Source organism: Mytilus californianus, unplaced genomic scaffold (genome assembly GCF_021869535.1).
Source record: "Mytilus californianus isolate M0D057914Y unplaced genomic scaffold, xbMytCali1.0.p SCAF_3, whole genome shotgun sequence".
NCBI classification, from domain to species: Eukaryota; Metazoa; Mollusca; class Bivalvia; order Mytilida; family Mytilidae; genus Mytilus; species Mytilus californianus.
Window position 1 is genome coordinate 30,181,724 of NW_026262679.1, and position 18,151 is coordinate 30,199,874.

Below are 18,151 nucleotides of genomic sequence, written 5' to 3' on the forward strand. Positions count from 1 at the left end.
ACTTAAATCTTTCTCACCTAACAACCAGACATTTTGTTTTTATCAATACTTAAATCACTATAATTTATTACTTTAGTAACCATATGGTTCAATATCCTTATTTGGCTTTAAGAAAGCACATATGTCCATAGTGTTCCTGATCAAGGTAAATCCAGAAAAGAGCTTCAATGGTCTTGGTTGAAACTTGTTCATCTACAATGAATACGAGCCTGTCAACACTGAGGTTGCGAGTGGGAACCTGGCTAGTGGTAGTAAGCTTGACTTGGATCTTAAATGCATACGATACAGTTTTGATCCATAATAAAAATTTGATGAAAATTTGCAAATAGGCTATTTTTTACCTGATTAAATCAAATATGTCATAAGAAATATACCTTCATGTGCTACTTTTTGAGTAAAATGAGTTCTAAATTTCAGATATTTGCTCAAAATTCGGATTGTGGACGTATTTAACCTTCCGACAGAAATGCATAACTTTTTTGTTTTAAAAGATAAACACAAGCTTTTTTTTGTTAAATTATTTGTAATTTCTGTTTTATATAAGTATCCTATAAATTTATGAAATTTTTTGTTTAGAAATAACTCAAATTCATCAAATGTTCATGAATGTAGAAAAAAACGTCATTTTTTGCTGTATATTTATCAAATTTAAAAAAAATTGCATTATTGACTTTTCATGAAAATTGGTACAAATAATCTTCATACGTAATCAAACCGAATGTCAATTTAAAAAACAGGGGTCCATGAACTCGTTTTCAAGTTAAATCAGTTTGAATGATAAAAATCAGTCGAAAAATACATCTTTTCCTGATATGTCACAGTTTGACGTTGCCCAAAATAACATTTTATGTTAGCAACGTCATTACCTCCCCTGTAACTGTATCATATGCCCTTAAGTAACAACGATTGCCAGTTTTCCTGCCAAAGGTGAGAGAGCCTCTCCAGCTCCCTCCATCATAATAACTGGAGCAAGTGATATATACAAGATTGCTGGTGGTGAGGCTGAATACCAATCAAAGTTAGTTGATGTGAGCTAACTTTCTGACAAAACATTCAACAAGAGGCGGTATAAAAGAACCTGTATCACACTACTGGATAATATATGTGTATAGTTTTAAAAAAAGGCCACTTTCCAATATTGTAGACTAGAATATAAATCAAGAACAAAATTTCTTTTTTGTTGATGTTGAATTGCTGATCATTTTTTCTGTTTACAGTTTCTCTTTATCTACTATAGTTTTTACCAAAAACACCAAAGAATGGATAAAAATCATCAATCAAGGACAATAACTACTTTAAGAAGTTTACTGATAATTTCCTCCTTTTGATCAATTTAAAAATCTTATCATGCTGATCATCTTTGCTGTTGCAATGCTCTCTATATTCTGTAGTTTTCGCCCAAAACATAAACTGATTGTCTTATTATTCTTAAATAGTTAACAGATAAAATGAATGGAAATATTAAAAATAAAAGTATTTACCATATTTTAATTCAATATCTTCAAGCATGAAGAAAATAAATGTGGAATGTGTCCATGGGACACAGATGATGCCCCCGCTTGCATATCATACAAAGTTATAAAGGGACATAACTGAAGAACGGTAAAAGTGACGCTACCCAAATTTGAACTTGATCTGAGTTTTGTGATAATAAGTATTGTGTATAAGTTTCATAAAATTTGGTTGAGGCAAACTTAAGTTAGAGAACGGAAACGAAAAATTCAGCAATTTTTCCATTTGTAAAGGGGCATAACTCTAGAAAGGTTAAAGTGACACCACCATAATTCAAACTTGATCTGTATTTTGTGGTAATAAGCATTGTGTATAAGTTTCATAACATTTGGTTGAGGCAAACTAAAGTTAGAGAACGGAAACCAACTTTGGGACGTACAGATGGACGTACGTACAGACAGACAAGGGTAAAACTTAATGCCCCCTACGCTAAGGCGGGGGCATAACAATTTCATATGTATTAAAAATGATAACAAAATTTCATTATCTTTCTTTAAAAGGCTGAAACCCTAAACACACACATACATTTTGTTTGTGATTAATAATGACATTAATTAAGCAATGATAATTCGCCTATAATTTAGAGTCGTTATGAACACCAAATTTTCTTAAATCATACTGTATGTACTTTCGAATTCAAATTAACATATTACCTGATATCTTATAAGACATTTCTCTATAATGTGTAAGATCCTCTCCATTCACTAACACTAGTTGTGGACATTTCTCCTTTGCATCTTTTAAAGTCATTAATTTAGTAACACCAAATTCCCTTGCCTTGTAGTTACAGGTAACAACTATGTACTTCTGTTGTATGCCTTCAAAAAACAACAACAAATGACAAAACAAAAAAGATTTTTTAGAAAATCTTCACTTACTTATAGTGATTTCCTTCAATTACCAGGAAGGCATATATTAAAATCATATCTACCCTTGACTACTCTCAAATTTCTAAAGATGTCTATCATGATGTTCAAATCAATTTATGGTTCATGGGAAAACAATCTGCTTGCTTAGCTATATTCAGTTGGAATAGCCATAAAAAATATAGATGGCAAATTTGTATTTGATCAAATTCAAGTACTGGTACATTGTTCTACCGGTATTTACCTGAATACTTGAATTGCTACAAATCAATAAAATGCTTCGCTGGGCGCAGCTTGATACGACCGCAGAGGTCGAACCCTGAACAGTTGGGGCAAGTATGGACACAACATTCAGGCTTGATACAGCTCTGAATTTGGATTGTGATTAAATATTTGACACAGCATAGGTTTCTGACACAGAAAGAATGTGGTCTTAGAACTTGAATTTTTTTAATTTACCTATTATGGTCCAATGTCCAAAATCAAAATACATGGTTAGATTCAGCATATCAAAGAACCCCATATATATTCAATTTTTGTTGAAATCAAACAAAAGTTTAATTTTGGATCCCAACTTGGACAAACTTGAAAACTGGGCCCATAATCAAAAATCTAAACACATGTTTAGATTCTGCATATCAAAGAACCCCAAGAATTCAATTTTTGTTAAAATCAAACTAAGTTTAATTTTGGACCCTTTGGACCTTAATGTAGACCAATTAAAAAAAAAGGGACCCAAAATTAAAAATCTAAATACACGGTTAGATTTGGAATATCAAAGAACCCCAATAATTCAATTTTTGATGAAATAAAACAAAGTTTAATTTTGGACCCTTTTGACCTCAATATGAACCAATTTGATAGCGGGGCCCACAAATAAAATATCTAAATACATGGTTAGATTCAGCATATCAAGGAACCCCATATATTCAATTTTTGTTGAAATCAAACAAAGTTTAATTTTGGACCCCAACTTGGACAAACTTGAAAACTGGGCCCATAATCAAAAATCTAAACACATGTTTAGATTCAGCATATCAAAGAACCCCAAGGATTCAATTTTTGTTAAAATCAAACAAAGTTTAATTTTGGACCCTTTGGACCTTAATGTAGACCAATTTAAAAAAGGGACCCAAAATTAAAAATCTAAAAACACAGATAGATTTGGCATATCAAAGAACCCCAATAATTCAATTTTTGATGAAATCAAACAAAGTTTAATTTTGGACCTTTTGACCTCAATATGAACCAATTTGATAGCGGGCCCACAAATAAAAAATCTAAATACATGGTTAGATTCAGCATATCAAAGAACCCCATATATTCATTTTTTGTTGAAATCAAACAAAGTTTAATTTTGGACCCCAATTTGGACCAACTTGAAAACTGGGCCAAAAATCTAAAATCTAAATACATGTTTAGATTCAGCATATTAAGGAACCCCATATATTCAATTTTTGTTGAAATCAAACAAAGTTTAATTTTGGACCCCAACTTGGACCAACTTGAAAACTGGGCCCATAATCAAAAATCTAAACACATGTTAAGATTCAGCATATCAAAGAACCCCAAGAATTCAATTTTTGTTAAAATCAAACTAACTTTAATTTTAGACCCTTTGGACCTTAATGTAGACCAATTTAAAAAACAGGACCCAAAATTAAAAATCTAAATACACGGTTAGATTTGGCATATCAAAGAACCCCAATAATTCAATTTTTGATGAAATCAAACAAAGTTTAATTTTGGACCCTTTGGACCTTAATGTAGACCAATTTAAAAAACAGGACCCAAAATTAAAAATCTAAATACACGGTTAGATTTGGCATATCAAAGAACCCCCATAATTCAATTTTTGATGAAATCAAAGGAAGTTTAATTTTGGACCCTTTTGACCTCAATATGAACCAATTTGATAGCGGGGCCCACAAATAAAAAATCTAAATACATGGTTAGATTCAGCATATCAAAGAACCCCATATATTCAATTTTTGTTGAAATCAAACAAAGTTTAATTTTGGACCCCAATTTGGACCAACTTGAAAACTGGGCCAGAAATCAAAAATCTAAATACATGTATAGATTCAGCATATCAAAGAACCCCATATATTCAATTTTTGTTAAAATCAAACAAAGTTTAATTCTGGACCCTTTGGACCTTAATGTAGACCAATTTGAAAACCGGACCCAAAATTAAAAATCTAAATACACGGTTAGATTCGGCATAACAAATAAATAAATGTGTTCAAAGATTTTACAAATCTAATGCGCCATACTGTGCAATAAAAGATTACTTCTTGAAATTTTTTAATATTTGAAATTTGAAAAAAAAATAATATTTGAAGAATAATTCTTTTTAATTTCTGAAATCTGAAATGAGTTTCCATAGTGCTAACTTAATCTATTTTATACTAGAATTTAAAATACAGTGTCAAATCTTTCATATGGATTTTTTTGTAAAAAAAAAAGATGCAACATTTGCAGATATTTTTACTGGTCTTCCTTTATAAATATGCATTTCTTAAAACATAATTTAAAAGCAGTGTAAGGGAAGTAACCAAAACGTTGTATTTGGATTACCTCCCTTACACTGTTTTAAATTATCTTAATTGTTCATTAACCATTACTTTATACATAATTTAAAAGCAGTGTAAGGGAGATAATTTCAATGATGTATTTGATTTATCTCCCTTACACTGCTTTAAATTATGTTTTGTACTAAAGTATTTGTCCATTAACCAGGACAACCTTGTTTTTCCCCCTTTTTTGCCCCTAATTCCTAAACGGTTTGAGCCATAACCCCCCAAAACAAATCCTAACCATCCCTTTATGGTATGGAAACTTGTAGTATAATTTCAGAGAGATCCATACACCGTTCCACAGTTATTGTCTGGAAACTAGAAAATGCTTATTTTTGGCCCCTTTATGGCCCCTAATTCCTTAACTGTTGGTACCATAACCCCCAAAATCAATCCCCACCTTCCTTTTGTGGTATTGAACCTTATGGTAAAATTTCAAAGAGATCCATTCACTTAAACTAAAGTTAGAGTGCGAAAACCAATGTGTCGCCGGACGAAGACGACGACGCCAATGTCATACCAATATACGACCGCAAAATTTTTTTGCGGTCGTATAAAAACTTCGGCAAAATATGTCATCCAGCATTTCAATAAAATTGCAGTCTCATGAAGTGTTGTTGTCATATTGGTACTTTATTTGATAGTACTTATTGCCAAGGTATCCACTTCAGGAGTCTCTACCAAAAAAACACAACAGCATTGGTTCACCACATAGAGTTTTAAATCATAAACTTGTTCAACCAAAAGAACTCCTAGGTGAAGAATAGAAATGATATCTTTTTCCAAAGGCTGAACATCATAAAAATGTATGACTGAATATATAAGCAAACATTATTGTTGAGCATGGTGCTCTAAGGACCTTTTTTACCCATCCGGCTTCAATGCATAACGTTATAAACTTAAAAAGTATATGACAAAAATGTTTCACAAGAAGAATCATTGGCATACCATAAGTCTGAAAGTGAAAAATTTAAATCATCACAGCAACTTAATTGCTTCCAGCAGGTATAGTGAACAGATATATCATGTTATGGAAGGGTATTTGCGAAAAATACCAGTCAAGGGACTGTAAAATTTCCTGAGCCTCTAGGTGAGAGAAATTCGGTCCCAAGACTTGTATTTTTCGCTAGTACCCCTCCAGAACATGATATATCTGTTTAATTACAGCAAATAGATTTGGATTGAAACTAATTCAGTAACACGTTTATGCATAATTTTGAGGATAAGAGGATATTATCATAGAACCGCGGGAATTATACATGTACTAATATGCATTAGCTTGCTTTTTTATGTAATGTCATATCTGAAAAATTTTGGCGTGAAAATGCTCGAGAGGGTAAAAAAGGAATATCCAAAATGACAAATACCATGGTGTTTGAGGCAAATTCACCTGCAGTGGTAAAAAAGAGGCAAATTCGTTTGAAATGAGGAAAAAATATTAGAATATGCGAAAAATACACTGGCTATCAACCAATCAAAATCTGGCTTTCTTATATAAGGTGTAATTATAATTAAAATATAGCTGCAACTATTTTATACATCTTTTATTTTTAGTAACAAGTGAGGATAGGTTACAATTGGCATGTTCGCTGTTCCAAATTAGACATCATAAACTGTAATTGATCATTTCCTAAACAATTCATTACAATCATTGAATTTTATACATTCATAAGGCACAAATTTCTGTGGTTAAGAAATTTTTAGCAATCTAATTTGGAATGATATCCTTTGCACCTATAAAAGTAACTTATATGTCATAAATTGGTTTAAATTTAATAATGGCTTAGACACGTTAGATCTGTCTTAAAAACAAAATTTCCTATCCATAGGAAAATAATGTTAAGGTACCTTTATTCTCTTTTAAGATCAGTCCAGTTGTAGGATAAATTTACATATTTATATAATGTCATAAGATTTATTCCTCTTACCTAATGGTTTGTCTCTAAGTTTAGTATTTCTAATCATTTCAACTTGTGCATAGAAACAGTCAATATCTATGTGTATGATAGTTCTTGTGTGCTTCAACTTAGATATGTACACATTTCTTTCTGAAAAATTGATATTACAATTAGTTGTACAATTAAGTCCTAAATCTAATGATTAGGTTTATCTCTATTGTTAATATACTGTGTTTTCAGATGTTTCTCTGACAATCATCATGATCATTGTCACTGGTTTTTTACATTGAGAAACTCAATATTTTATAAACAAAAAAATGACATATAGATACAAAAAGCATAGAAAATGACATTTCATCATGTTAACACCATGAAACAAACAACAATATAAACAACAGTTATCTACTCTTTAATTCCCTCCGTCATGTCCATGTAAAATAAGGAGATGTAGTATTATTGCCAATGAGACAACTATCCACCATTATAAAGTTCAAATGAAGTGGATGTGCTTGTTATTCAATCAAGGTGTTTTCACTAAGTTTTCTGTCACTATAGGAAAACAAATATGAATAGATAGGTTTCAATATGACGTAATTTGAGTTTGAAGTATTTCTCTTGGCTGTCATTTTGGAGGGGAAAATGGTTGATTATCCTATTTGACTAACCAAATTAAAACATAATAATGCGGTACAAACAAGTCTAATTAAAGATTCTTTCGTTATCTTAGTGAAGACACAAACAAGGCTATAAATTAAAGTCTAACAATCAATATGACGAGTTGAATTTGAATGATTTATGAAGGAATTTGAGCAACTAGACCTCGAACATGGTGACAAAAGGGAAGAACTCTTGCTCAAAATTGTGTCAATCGAAACCAACATGTATCTTTAGATAGTAAATCAAAAGTATGAGAAACCTTTCAATAAATGAACATTATTTGACACTGTGTATACACAGGCACTTGACTATTTAAAAAATATGCCTATATATTGTTACTAATGTAAAGTAACAGTTTATAGGTATACTTTTTAGAGACAAGTGCATCTGTGTATATTTATGGGAACATTAAGCTGGAATGTTGATAAATATCCCAGCTGTTATGAAAAACCTGACTTAATTGTAGATTCAGGTGAACCAAAATGAAATATAATTGGAGATTTATAATAGTAGAAAATCATTTTAGTTCTAGTGACTTATATGTATTTATACAAACCTGTTAAGACTGCATTACATGTACTACTTCTCTTCTTCTTACTTTGTGGTTGCTCAAAATGATTACTATGCATGTCATCATGTTCAAAGAAAGGATTTGTCCATTCGGTATCATCTTCATGTACGTCTAGCCCTGCTTCCTTTTCATACATTATTGCACTTCATATGTATTCAAACATAAAAGTTTAAATAAGTCTATTGTTATAAGGTTGACAAGTATCCTAGCTGACTGGCTAATAGCTGATCATTTCAATAAATCATTATTGATCAATGTAATGCTTTTTGTACCTGTCAAATAATAAAGATCTATTATATGTATATATTTTTTTTAACAAGATTAACACGCTGCACTTGGGAGTTGAGATCCAAAGAAAAAGAAAACCTACAAAAGACGTCAACCATGGATTAGTCCAGAGAATCATGATGTTTGCTTTGTTTTCTTGAATAAACTTTTTGAAAAATATATACACATCTATCTAACATGTGTTAGACCTGTATGATTGTAATAAAACATAGTCAACTCATTTATGGTAAAACCACTGTCATTTGACTGTCCAAATTTAGGAAAGGTTGTCTGTCAGTGCTCATAAAAGTTTTAATCCCTGGCACATCCTTTAAGTGCTTGCCCAAAGCCAGGAGCAAGTAGTCCAATAGTTGACTTCACATGTCATTTCTGGCATGATTGCTTAAATCAAGTGTAAGTTTTCTCTTTTGAATGGTTTCACATTTTGTATAATTTACTATTCAATATGGGATCAACTCATTTAAATTTTTTTAAGGCTGTATGATGACAATCAGCAATACGATTTTATGTTTTGTAGGTCTTGATAACAGACAACAAAATAATATCAATTAAATTTAAAGTTGGTATGCATACAATTGTTAAAACACAAGCTCTCAATAGATTTTCCAAACACTTTTTAAAATCATGTTAAATGTGTATATCAACAATTTAAATAAATATCATGCAAAATTATAAGAAATGGGAACAACATACCTGCAGATGTTTTTTTTTCTAAATATTGTTTCAGAATAAAATCTCAGGATATTCAAATTTTAGCATCAAAACAATTAGAGGTATTCTAAATCATATAAATAAATCAATTTTTTTTTATTGACAACAAGCATATTTGCAGGTTCTCATATTCCTGTTCAATATTAAATTTCTAAAATTGTTCACACTTTGTTTCCTTCCTGAAGCTTTCTAGCAGTGAATTCCACAATATGGATGCTGCATACTGAAAAGATTTTTTTCCAAAGGTTGACTTAGGTAGTAGTTGGAAAATCTAAAAAAATTACACCATTTACTGTATAAAAATTAAATAATAGACTAGTGCTTTATATCAGCAGCCTCTTATTCACTGGATGTCATTTGTTGCTGTTTATCATACATGTATTTGTTTTTTTGTTCATTGTTTTGTACATAAATCTGGCTGTTAGTTTTCTCATTTGAATTGTTTTACGTTTGTCATTTTGGGGCTTTTTATAACTGACTGTGTGGTATGAGTTTTGCTCATTGTTGAAGGGTGTACGGTGACCTATAAATGTTATTTTCTATTTCATTTTGGTCTCTGGTGGAGAGTTGTCTCATTGGCAAAGATACCACATCTTCTTACTTTTATATTTATCATGTTTATAGCGACAAAATCTTTCATACTTGGATGAGTCAATGCTAAATGCAATTTAAGATTTCTGAAGTCTCTTACCAAATTCTTCTCACAAGTCTAATTCAAAGTGATGAATATATCTATGTAAGCTTGATTTATTTAATAAACAAGAGCTGAAATGTCTCGTCTGCTTTACTGACCATTGATTTTATGCTGAAATGCTGAAAGTCTTAAAGATAAAGGTTTTACTAAAAGTATCACATATAAATCTTAATATTTTTAAATATACAAGGCAATGAGATCAAGGTCAGATAAACCCTGTCAGACAGACATGTACAACAAACAATTATTTAATATACCAAATATAGTTGGCCTATTGCTTTTAGTAATTGAAAAACAGACCAAAACATAAAAACTTAACATTGACCAATGAATCATGAAAATGAGGTCAAGGTCAGATGGAACCTGCCAGACTGACATGTACCTCTTACAATTATTCCATACACCACATACAGTTGATCTACTGCTTATAGTATCTAAAAAAGCAGACCTAATCATGAAACTTTAACTTCAATCACTGATCCTTGAAATTAGGGTCAAGGTCAGGTGAACTCTCTCTGACGGACACATAGGCCTTGCAAGGAACCCCTATAGCAATTTTTGTTATCCTATTATTCAATACAAGTGAGAAATTCACATGACAAAAAAGCTATAATTTTTTTTCAAGTAGTCGCTGAACCATGAAAATGAGGTCAAGGACAATAGACATTTGACAGACAGAAACTTCATAACATAAGGTATCTGCATGCAAGGTATGAATCATCCAGGTCTTCTTCCTTCTGAAATATAAAGTTTTATACAAATAGTCATGATAGTTAATATTGCCACCGCTGGATAGTAATAAATCCCTAATAATAATTCCCTATGTCTCGCATACTGCAACTTTCATCGCAGGCGAGACAAAAACAGCTCTGTTACTATCGTTTGACTGTATTATACACTGATTTTTTTTTAACATCATATGTTTTGTAGGCAAACTGGATTCCTTCACCCTTAAAAATACAATGCCATTGTGCCCAATTCAAATTATACATGTACATATTTGTATTCTTATGTTCCATTATCTTATTCTACATGTACATCAGGACAACATTAATCTTATCATGTTCATCACATTTTTCTTAATTAGAGATATATGAAAATGATACAAATTTAGATATTCATTCCTTTTCTGAAATTTCAGACTGACACAGATTTCACAAAAATATGACAAATGCCTAAAATAGTTTTGTCAAAATCAAACTCTACATCATGGAATGATAACGATAGAAATCAAGTATATTTGAGTGATAATTCCAGTGTATATAAATTTCAGAGCCCTTTGGTGAATTTTTCGTTATTATTTACACTTGAATTCACTCAGAGACATTAATGATCATGATAATACAATTAAGAGATTGGCAACTCCATTTAATCATGTTAATGGCCATATAATCTATTGAAATAGCCATTGAGCATGTTAAAAGTGGTTAAACAATGGAAACACTATGTTTCATTAATTATTTTCTTATTCTTTTCTTAATTTGAATAGATGGCACAGTCATTTAGGAGATAACTGTATTGTATTTTGAGCTCAGACGGCATCAATTGGTGATTTGATGGTGGCAAATTAAGTTTACAGGCTACGTGTTAGCAGAGCCAGTAAACAGGTATTTGCAACCATCAAATCACCAATTGATGCCGTCTGAGCTTAAAATACAATACAGTTATCTTCATTCTAATGAAACTGACAGAAAACAACGTCAAATCATTCATTTAAAATCTGTTATACGTTGTCTGCGCTTGCGCATATGTTTTCATAGCATCAATTGCGATTGATGCCATGAAAATTGGTGATGTTATCCAATCAAAATGAACATTACAAACGATGTTGCATTAGAATCAATGTTGAATTAACTTATACAAAAATAAATATTATCTTCTTCTTTTTTATATAGGTACTTGGGAACAGGACAATTTTTTTTAGCCCACCCCCTTTTTTCCAAAATCCGTTATTTTTATGTTTTCCATTAATTACAATTATATTCCCGTTTTAGTGTATAATATGAACATAAATATACTAGAAATAACTTGTATTTGCTATTTACTATCAATTCAAAGTTTATAATCCACTGATATATCGCTGTGGATAATAAACTTTGAATTGATATATGGCTGTTTCACAATATTTTACAAAGTCCTTAACAGTTTTTGTTATATTCATGAAATGCCATGAAAATATGACTGTTTAGGTTTAAAAATGATGGAAAAATAATGTCTGTTTAAGCTTTTAGGTTTACAATGATATATGATACTTTATGTGGAGTTTTGTGTTTTAAAATCATTATTTTATGCACTCAAACAGGGGATTTTTTTATGTTATGCTGTAACATTGCAAAAAAGAGGTAATTTTGAATTGTTTTATATATATAAAGTGATTAAAAAATGTCAGGTATCAAAGGTTTCACAAAAATCTATCAGACTCAGCTTAATTTTGCACTTTGCCAAATAAAAATTGCACAAAAATTGGCATAATTATGAATAAATGAAGTGCTTTTTGTAAATAAAACACCATGTCTTTCTAAAAATCAACAGAAAAAAAAGTTAATCATATTTCCATTAAAGAACTATTTAATACGTTAAATAATGTATATGTACAAGCTAAAAAAATACTTTTACATCACATATGATTATAGAAATTGACATATTTCTTCTTTTTTTTCAAGGTTGTTGTGGGGATGCTTTTTTTGTAGTGTCCGCAATGCAGTGAAATATGGAAATCTGAGGAACAATCATGACTATTGCAGCAGTAAAAATACTGTTTTGTGTGTGAATAAGTCCCATCACTGTGTAGATATTTACCTATCAGTCATAACTTTCTATATTGCCAAGACTTTCCATCATCAAATTATTACTGAATTGTAGAGTCTGCAACTCTGTAGTGTCTGCAACACTACTGATCAGCTTATTTTTTAACATTGCTTTTCCTCTATTTCAGCCAGAATTGGTTGAATATCTTACAATTGAAAGTATTAAACATGGTCATAATTTAAAAACAGTAGAAATCTTACAATGAAAAATGAAAAATGCAACATAACAAACACAATATGAAATACTGTTTCTTTTGTCTAGAAACAATCAAAATATATAAATATTGCTTTATCAATATTTGTTAACCTAATATTTTCACCTTTAAATACTTAATTAAGACTTAAGCTAAGCTTCTAGCTTTAATTTCATTGTTAAGTTACATTTAACTATCATATAATGTGTTGCGGACACTACCATGATCTGACCATTCACACATTTTACATTTCAGTATTGCATTCACTTTGATAATGTAATTTACAACAATTTTTCCCTATCAAATATAGATTGAAATCTTAACTTTAGCTGATTGATCAAACATTTTCATCATCTTTTAAGACTATCGCCAGTTCAGGTACCTAGTACTTGATGATTAGGTTAAAAAATAATAAAGTTAGTGATACACATTGGTCACAAATTTTACTTTTAGTTTTGTGATGAGAAACTTTCTTCTAATGTAACCACACTTTTTATAGATACTATAAATAAATTAATACTGTACACTATTGATCTGTTTTTGAACATTCAAGAATTGTAACATTAAAAAAATGTAGTGTCCACAACGTTTTCAAGCTACTTTAACATGTTTAAAGCCTCTAAATATTAAAATTATTGATGAAGTTTTCAAATAAAAAGGTCTTCCTTTTAATATTCAATTTGTAGTGACACCATAAGTTTGAACACTTCTTATTTTATTCAAAACAATTAATTTATAACAATTTAATCGGAGTATGAACAAATTTCTAAAAAAGGAAAACACAGAAAAAAAATCTTCTTTTTTTCTCCAAAATATAAGGAATAAAACAATTTTTTTAGGTAATAATTATACATTCTCATTCTTGCAATTAATGAAAAACCTAGAAACCCTTAATTATTGATGATATCTTTCAAAATTTAAACATAACAGTGTAAAGTCTTAGCAATTGGAAAAATAAATGTAGTATCCACGATGTTTTAAAGCTTCTTTAAAGACCTCTCAAAACTATTAAATTATTAATAAAGCTTTCAAATAAACCAGGTTCCCTTTAATATTATATTTGAAGTGACAAAATAAGTTTGAATGGTTCTTGTTTTATTAAAATCAAACTATTTATAGCAATCTAATCAAAGTACGAACAAATTTCGGAAAAAGGAAAACACAGACAAAAATCATTTTTTTCCAAAATATAAGAATTATAACCAATTTTTTAGGTAATAATTATACATTCTCATTTATGCAATTAATGAAAAACCTAAAAATCCTTAATTATTGATGATATCTGTCAAAATTTTTAACATAACAATATAAAGTCTAAGCAATTGGAAAATAAATGTAGTGTCTGCAACGTTTAAAAGACCTCTAAAAACTGTTAAATTATTAGTTAAGCTTTCAAATAAAAAGGTGTTCCTTTTAATATTATATGTGTGACAAAATAAGTTTAAATGGTTCTTGTAAATATTAAAAACAAATTATTATAGCAAACTTATCAAAATATGAGCAAAATTCTGAAAAAGGAGAACCCAGACAAAAATCATTTTTTTCCAAAATGTAAGGAATATCCCCAAATTTTTGAGATAATAATTATACATTGTCATTCTTGCAACTAAGGAAGACCCAAAAACCCTTAATTATTGATGTTATCTTTCATATTTTAAACATAAAAATACTTCTGAGCAATGGAAAAGAACATGCGAGTGCTTCCATATTTTTATTCAGTACAGGAAAACCAGAAGAGGTTACACAAAGATCTTCTAAAATTTCCTTTTTCATTCAATTTGTTACAACCCTGTGTAAAATATTGTGAAGCAGTAAATAGCAAATACAAGTTAGTTCTAGTATATTTATGTTCATATTATACAGTAAAACACGAAAATAATTGAAATTGATGGAAAACAAAAAAATAACGGATTTTGGAAAAAAGGGGGAGGACTTAAAAAAAAATGTCCTGTCCCCAAGTACCTATGCTTTTTTCAAGTAAACTTAAATAATTTTGTTGTTATAGGTATTCATCAATTAAATTAAAAACCGAGTTAATCCAGGAAATTAATAATTTACACGGGTAGATTGATTTTGTTTATTGTATCCAGTTAATCACCGACTACTTTTCCTTGTGTATCATCTGAGACTACTATAACACATGTGTTATAGTAGTCTCAGGTATCATGTTTATTGAAATTTAGTTGAAATTACACATCAATAGACAATACCATGATACAGCTCTGATTTTTGATGAATGTTGAAGTGATTCGGGCTAAAAGACACATATTTAGAGTAAAAATTATTTAGATTTTGCATCACCTTCACGTTTTCCCATAAAATAATATCTGATAGACCTGGGACTAGTCCCAGGATAGACTGTTGAATGTTTTTGCTTCTGATAATTTCACTTTTCCTTTTTTTTTAATCGACGTTGTTTCGCTAGATCTTTACTCAAGGGAACCATTTCAGATATATCTAAAGTACAAACAAAGAAACTAAACAAAAATTCACCACAATATAAAAACAAGAAGATGTGGTATGTTTTTCATAATGAGAAAACTGTCTCCACCAGAGTAAATGACGCAGAAGTTAGCACCTATGGGTCATCGTACGGCATACATCAATGAGCAAGCCCTATACCGCATATATGTACAGTGATATATAACAGCACAACATAATTATAGCGCATTTAAGAAAAGAAAAAGAAATAAAAGCAACTAAAAAATTATCTTTTTCTTGAATCTTTTTTGTAAATGTTACATATTTGTAATCATGGTAATTAAGGGTTATTGTGTATTTGTGCTATTTCGTGTATTTAGTAGCAACCATGCAGGCGAACCAGCCTGATTATTTGGGTCATTTACACTAATGATAAATATCTTATCTTATTTTATCTAAAACAGTCCCAACACTTGGACTATTTGACTATAGACAAACTGTTTTTTGCTTGTCACTTTCAGAAGTTTGCCTCCCCCTTTTCAGCTCACTCCTTATAGCCACTGGTTACGTGCTATGCTTTTTAAAAGTGCCTTATAATGTCTATCATTTTATTTGTGCTCTTCTGCATGCTTTTATATTTTTGTTTGTATAGTGTAACCGTTTTTTGGTTCTTTTCTATAAAGTCGACTGTAAGAGCTGCATAGAACTCATATTACTTTTCGTTAATTAAAAAAAAATGGAATTTAAACTAGGAGGCTATATATGATGCTGGATGACGACGAGATTTTTTTTAACAACATTGACTACCCATGAGGATCTTAATTGTACGGTCGATTGATGCTTGATCCTACTGACGCCCAATTTATACTGTTACATATGTGTATGTGCCGACTCTAAATCAAATCTATTTACCTATATAAAAAAGAAGATGTGGTATGATTGCCAATGAGACAACTCTTCACAAGAGACCAAATGACACAGAAATAAACAACTATAGGTCACCGTACGGCCTTCAACAATGAGCAAAGCCCATACCGCATAGTCAGCTATAAAAGGCCCTGAAATGACAAATGTAAAACAATTCAAACGAGAAAACTAATGGTCTAATTTATGTACAAAATAATGAACAAATATGTAACACAGCAACAAACGACATCCACTGAATTACAGGCTCCTGACATGGAACAGACACATACAAAATGTGGCGGGGTTAAACATGTTAGCGAGCGCCCAAACCTTCCCCTAATCCTGGGACAATGGTGTAACAGTAACAACATAAGAACAAACTATAAAAATCAGTTGAAAAAGACTTAACTCATCAGATGGATACAAATAGAAATACATCTAACAAAAACACAGAGTGGACGTGGCCGGGTACTTGTACACCCCAACAACGAAAAGACACTAAGTACAGTACTCGCAGTTACTGACAGCTAGTTCAAGGCCAATAACAACTAATAAAAAAAATCATGCATCTAAGACTAAATTATCAATCATTACACATCCAACATCCAATGGATTTAGGTGTATAGACGTCATAAACAGTCAGAGAAAAACATGACCTTCTGCAATGCCAAGATACAGGTATCGACAGATTGTAGAGCCATGAATGTGCATATGTAAAACAATAATATTTAGTTTGCTTTTAATTTACTGATAACATAATCAATATTAATACCAATAAACACAATATTCAAAGACTGTCATACAAGTGAGAGGTTTAGCTAGCTATAAAACCAGGTTTAATCCACCATTTTCTCAATAAGAACATGTATGTACCAAGTCAGGAATATGACAGTTGTTATCCATTCGTTTGATGTGTTTGAGCTTTTGATTTTGCCATTTGATTACGGACTTTCCGTTTTGAATTTTCATCGGAGTTCGGTATTTTGGTATTTTACTTTTTACAGTGTTGAATTGGTAACCTTTTAGAATAAGTTTATTTAAAGGATCGATAAGTTTACCAGGATCGTCTCTAAATTTCCGGGCCCGGTAAACAACATCTCCGTAAAAATGAGGGTGGGCTATCCCGTTTGAAATAAGTTTTCTACAGGTACAACCAAACTTTAAACCCAAATCTTTATATCTATGAAAGAATTTTGTAAAGGTTTCAAGTAATTTATGGTAACGAAATCCCTGACTTAATAATTTACCAGTAATATATAGATTACGTTAATTAAAATCCAAAACATCAGACTCACAACAGACACGGGCATAGCAAACGAGTTGTGAAATATGCTTACTTTCAACATTTTATGGAACAGATGTATTTACAAAATTTAAAGATTCCAAGATACATTGATAATTACAAGTTTATTTCCGAATCATAATAAACTGCACTAATTTTCAAAATCGGGAAATTGATGACGGCCGCAATATACACATAAAATTTGGTAAGATTGCATGCAAATGAGATAAATATAAAAATTTTATCCCCAAAGACCAAAAGAACAAGGAGATAAGTATATTGCTACAGCCTTCAACAAAGCGTAAAATTACATTAGTAAACCAATTTTGAACTGAAACGGTCGCTTTGATCGGAACAGCTCTTAAAATACAGAACAATAAATTATTTAGTCATGTTCAGTCTTTCAGACAATTTTCAAACGTATCAACTGCATGCGCTTTATACTGTTCAGACAATTCCTTTGCAGTCAATTACTATCTATTCAGTCTTTGTTCAAACTTTTCAGTAGTGGTTCTTTACTTGTATAAAACATCAAAATACTGATTTGCCTTGAATGGAAACGAACAGCACTAAGACGTTGCGCACGATGTTGGTACGAATTCCATTTTGCTATAGATTAGCATCAAAATAAATACGTAGATTGGTCAGTTCGATAAAAATATAGTGATTTCTGATTGAATTCATTACATTACTAGACTTGAAATTAAAGAAAAAAAGGAACCGAAATTTAAAATACCAGGAATTATAACACTTAATTATCCCATT

General features: G+C 30.6%; 1 protein-coding gene across 1 annotated transcript in view; it reads right to left on the reverse strand.

Moving 5' to 3' along the window:
* The window catches only part of LOC127734337 (DNA polymerase iota-like), a 29,963-nt gene extending 14,754 nt beyond the window's left edge, over nt 1-15,209 (reverse strand). Inside the window, 4 exon segments of the mRNA XM_052244183.1 lie at nt 2,166-2,330; nt 6,886-7,005; nt 8,069-8,355; nt 15,079-15,209. Coding sequence (XP_052100143.1) covers nt 2,166-2,330; nt 6,886-7,005; nt 8,069-8,219 — 436 coding nt within the window. The 5' untranslated portion in view covers nt 8,220-8,355; nt 15,079-15,209.
* Nucleotides 15,210-18,151: the final 2,942 nt, after the last annotated feature.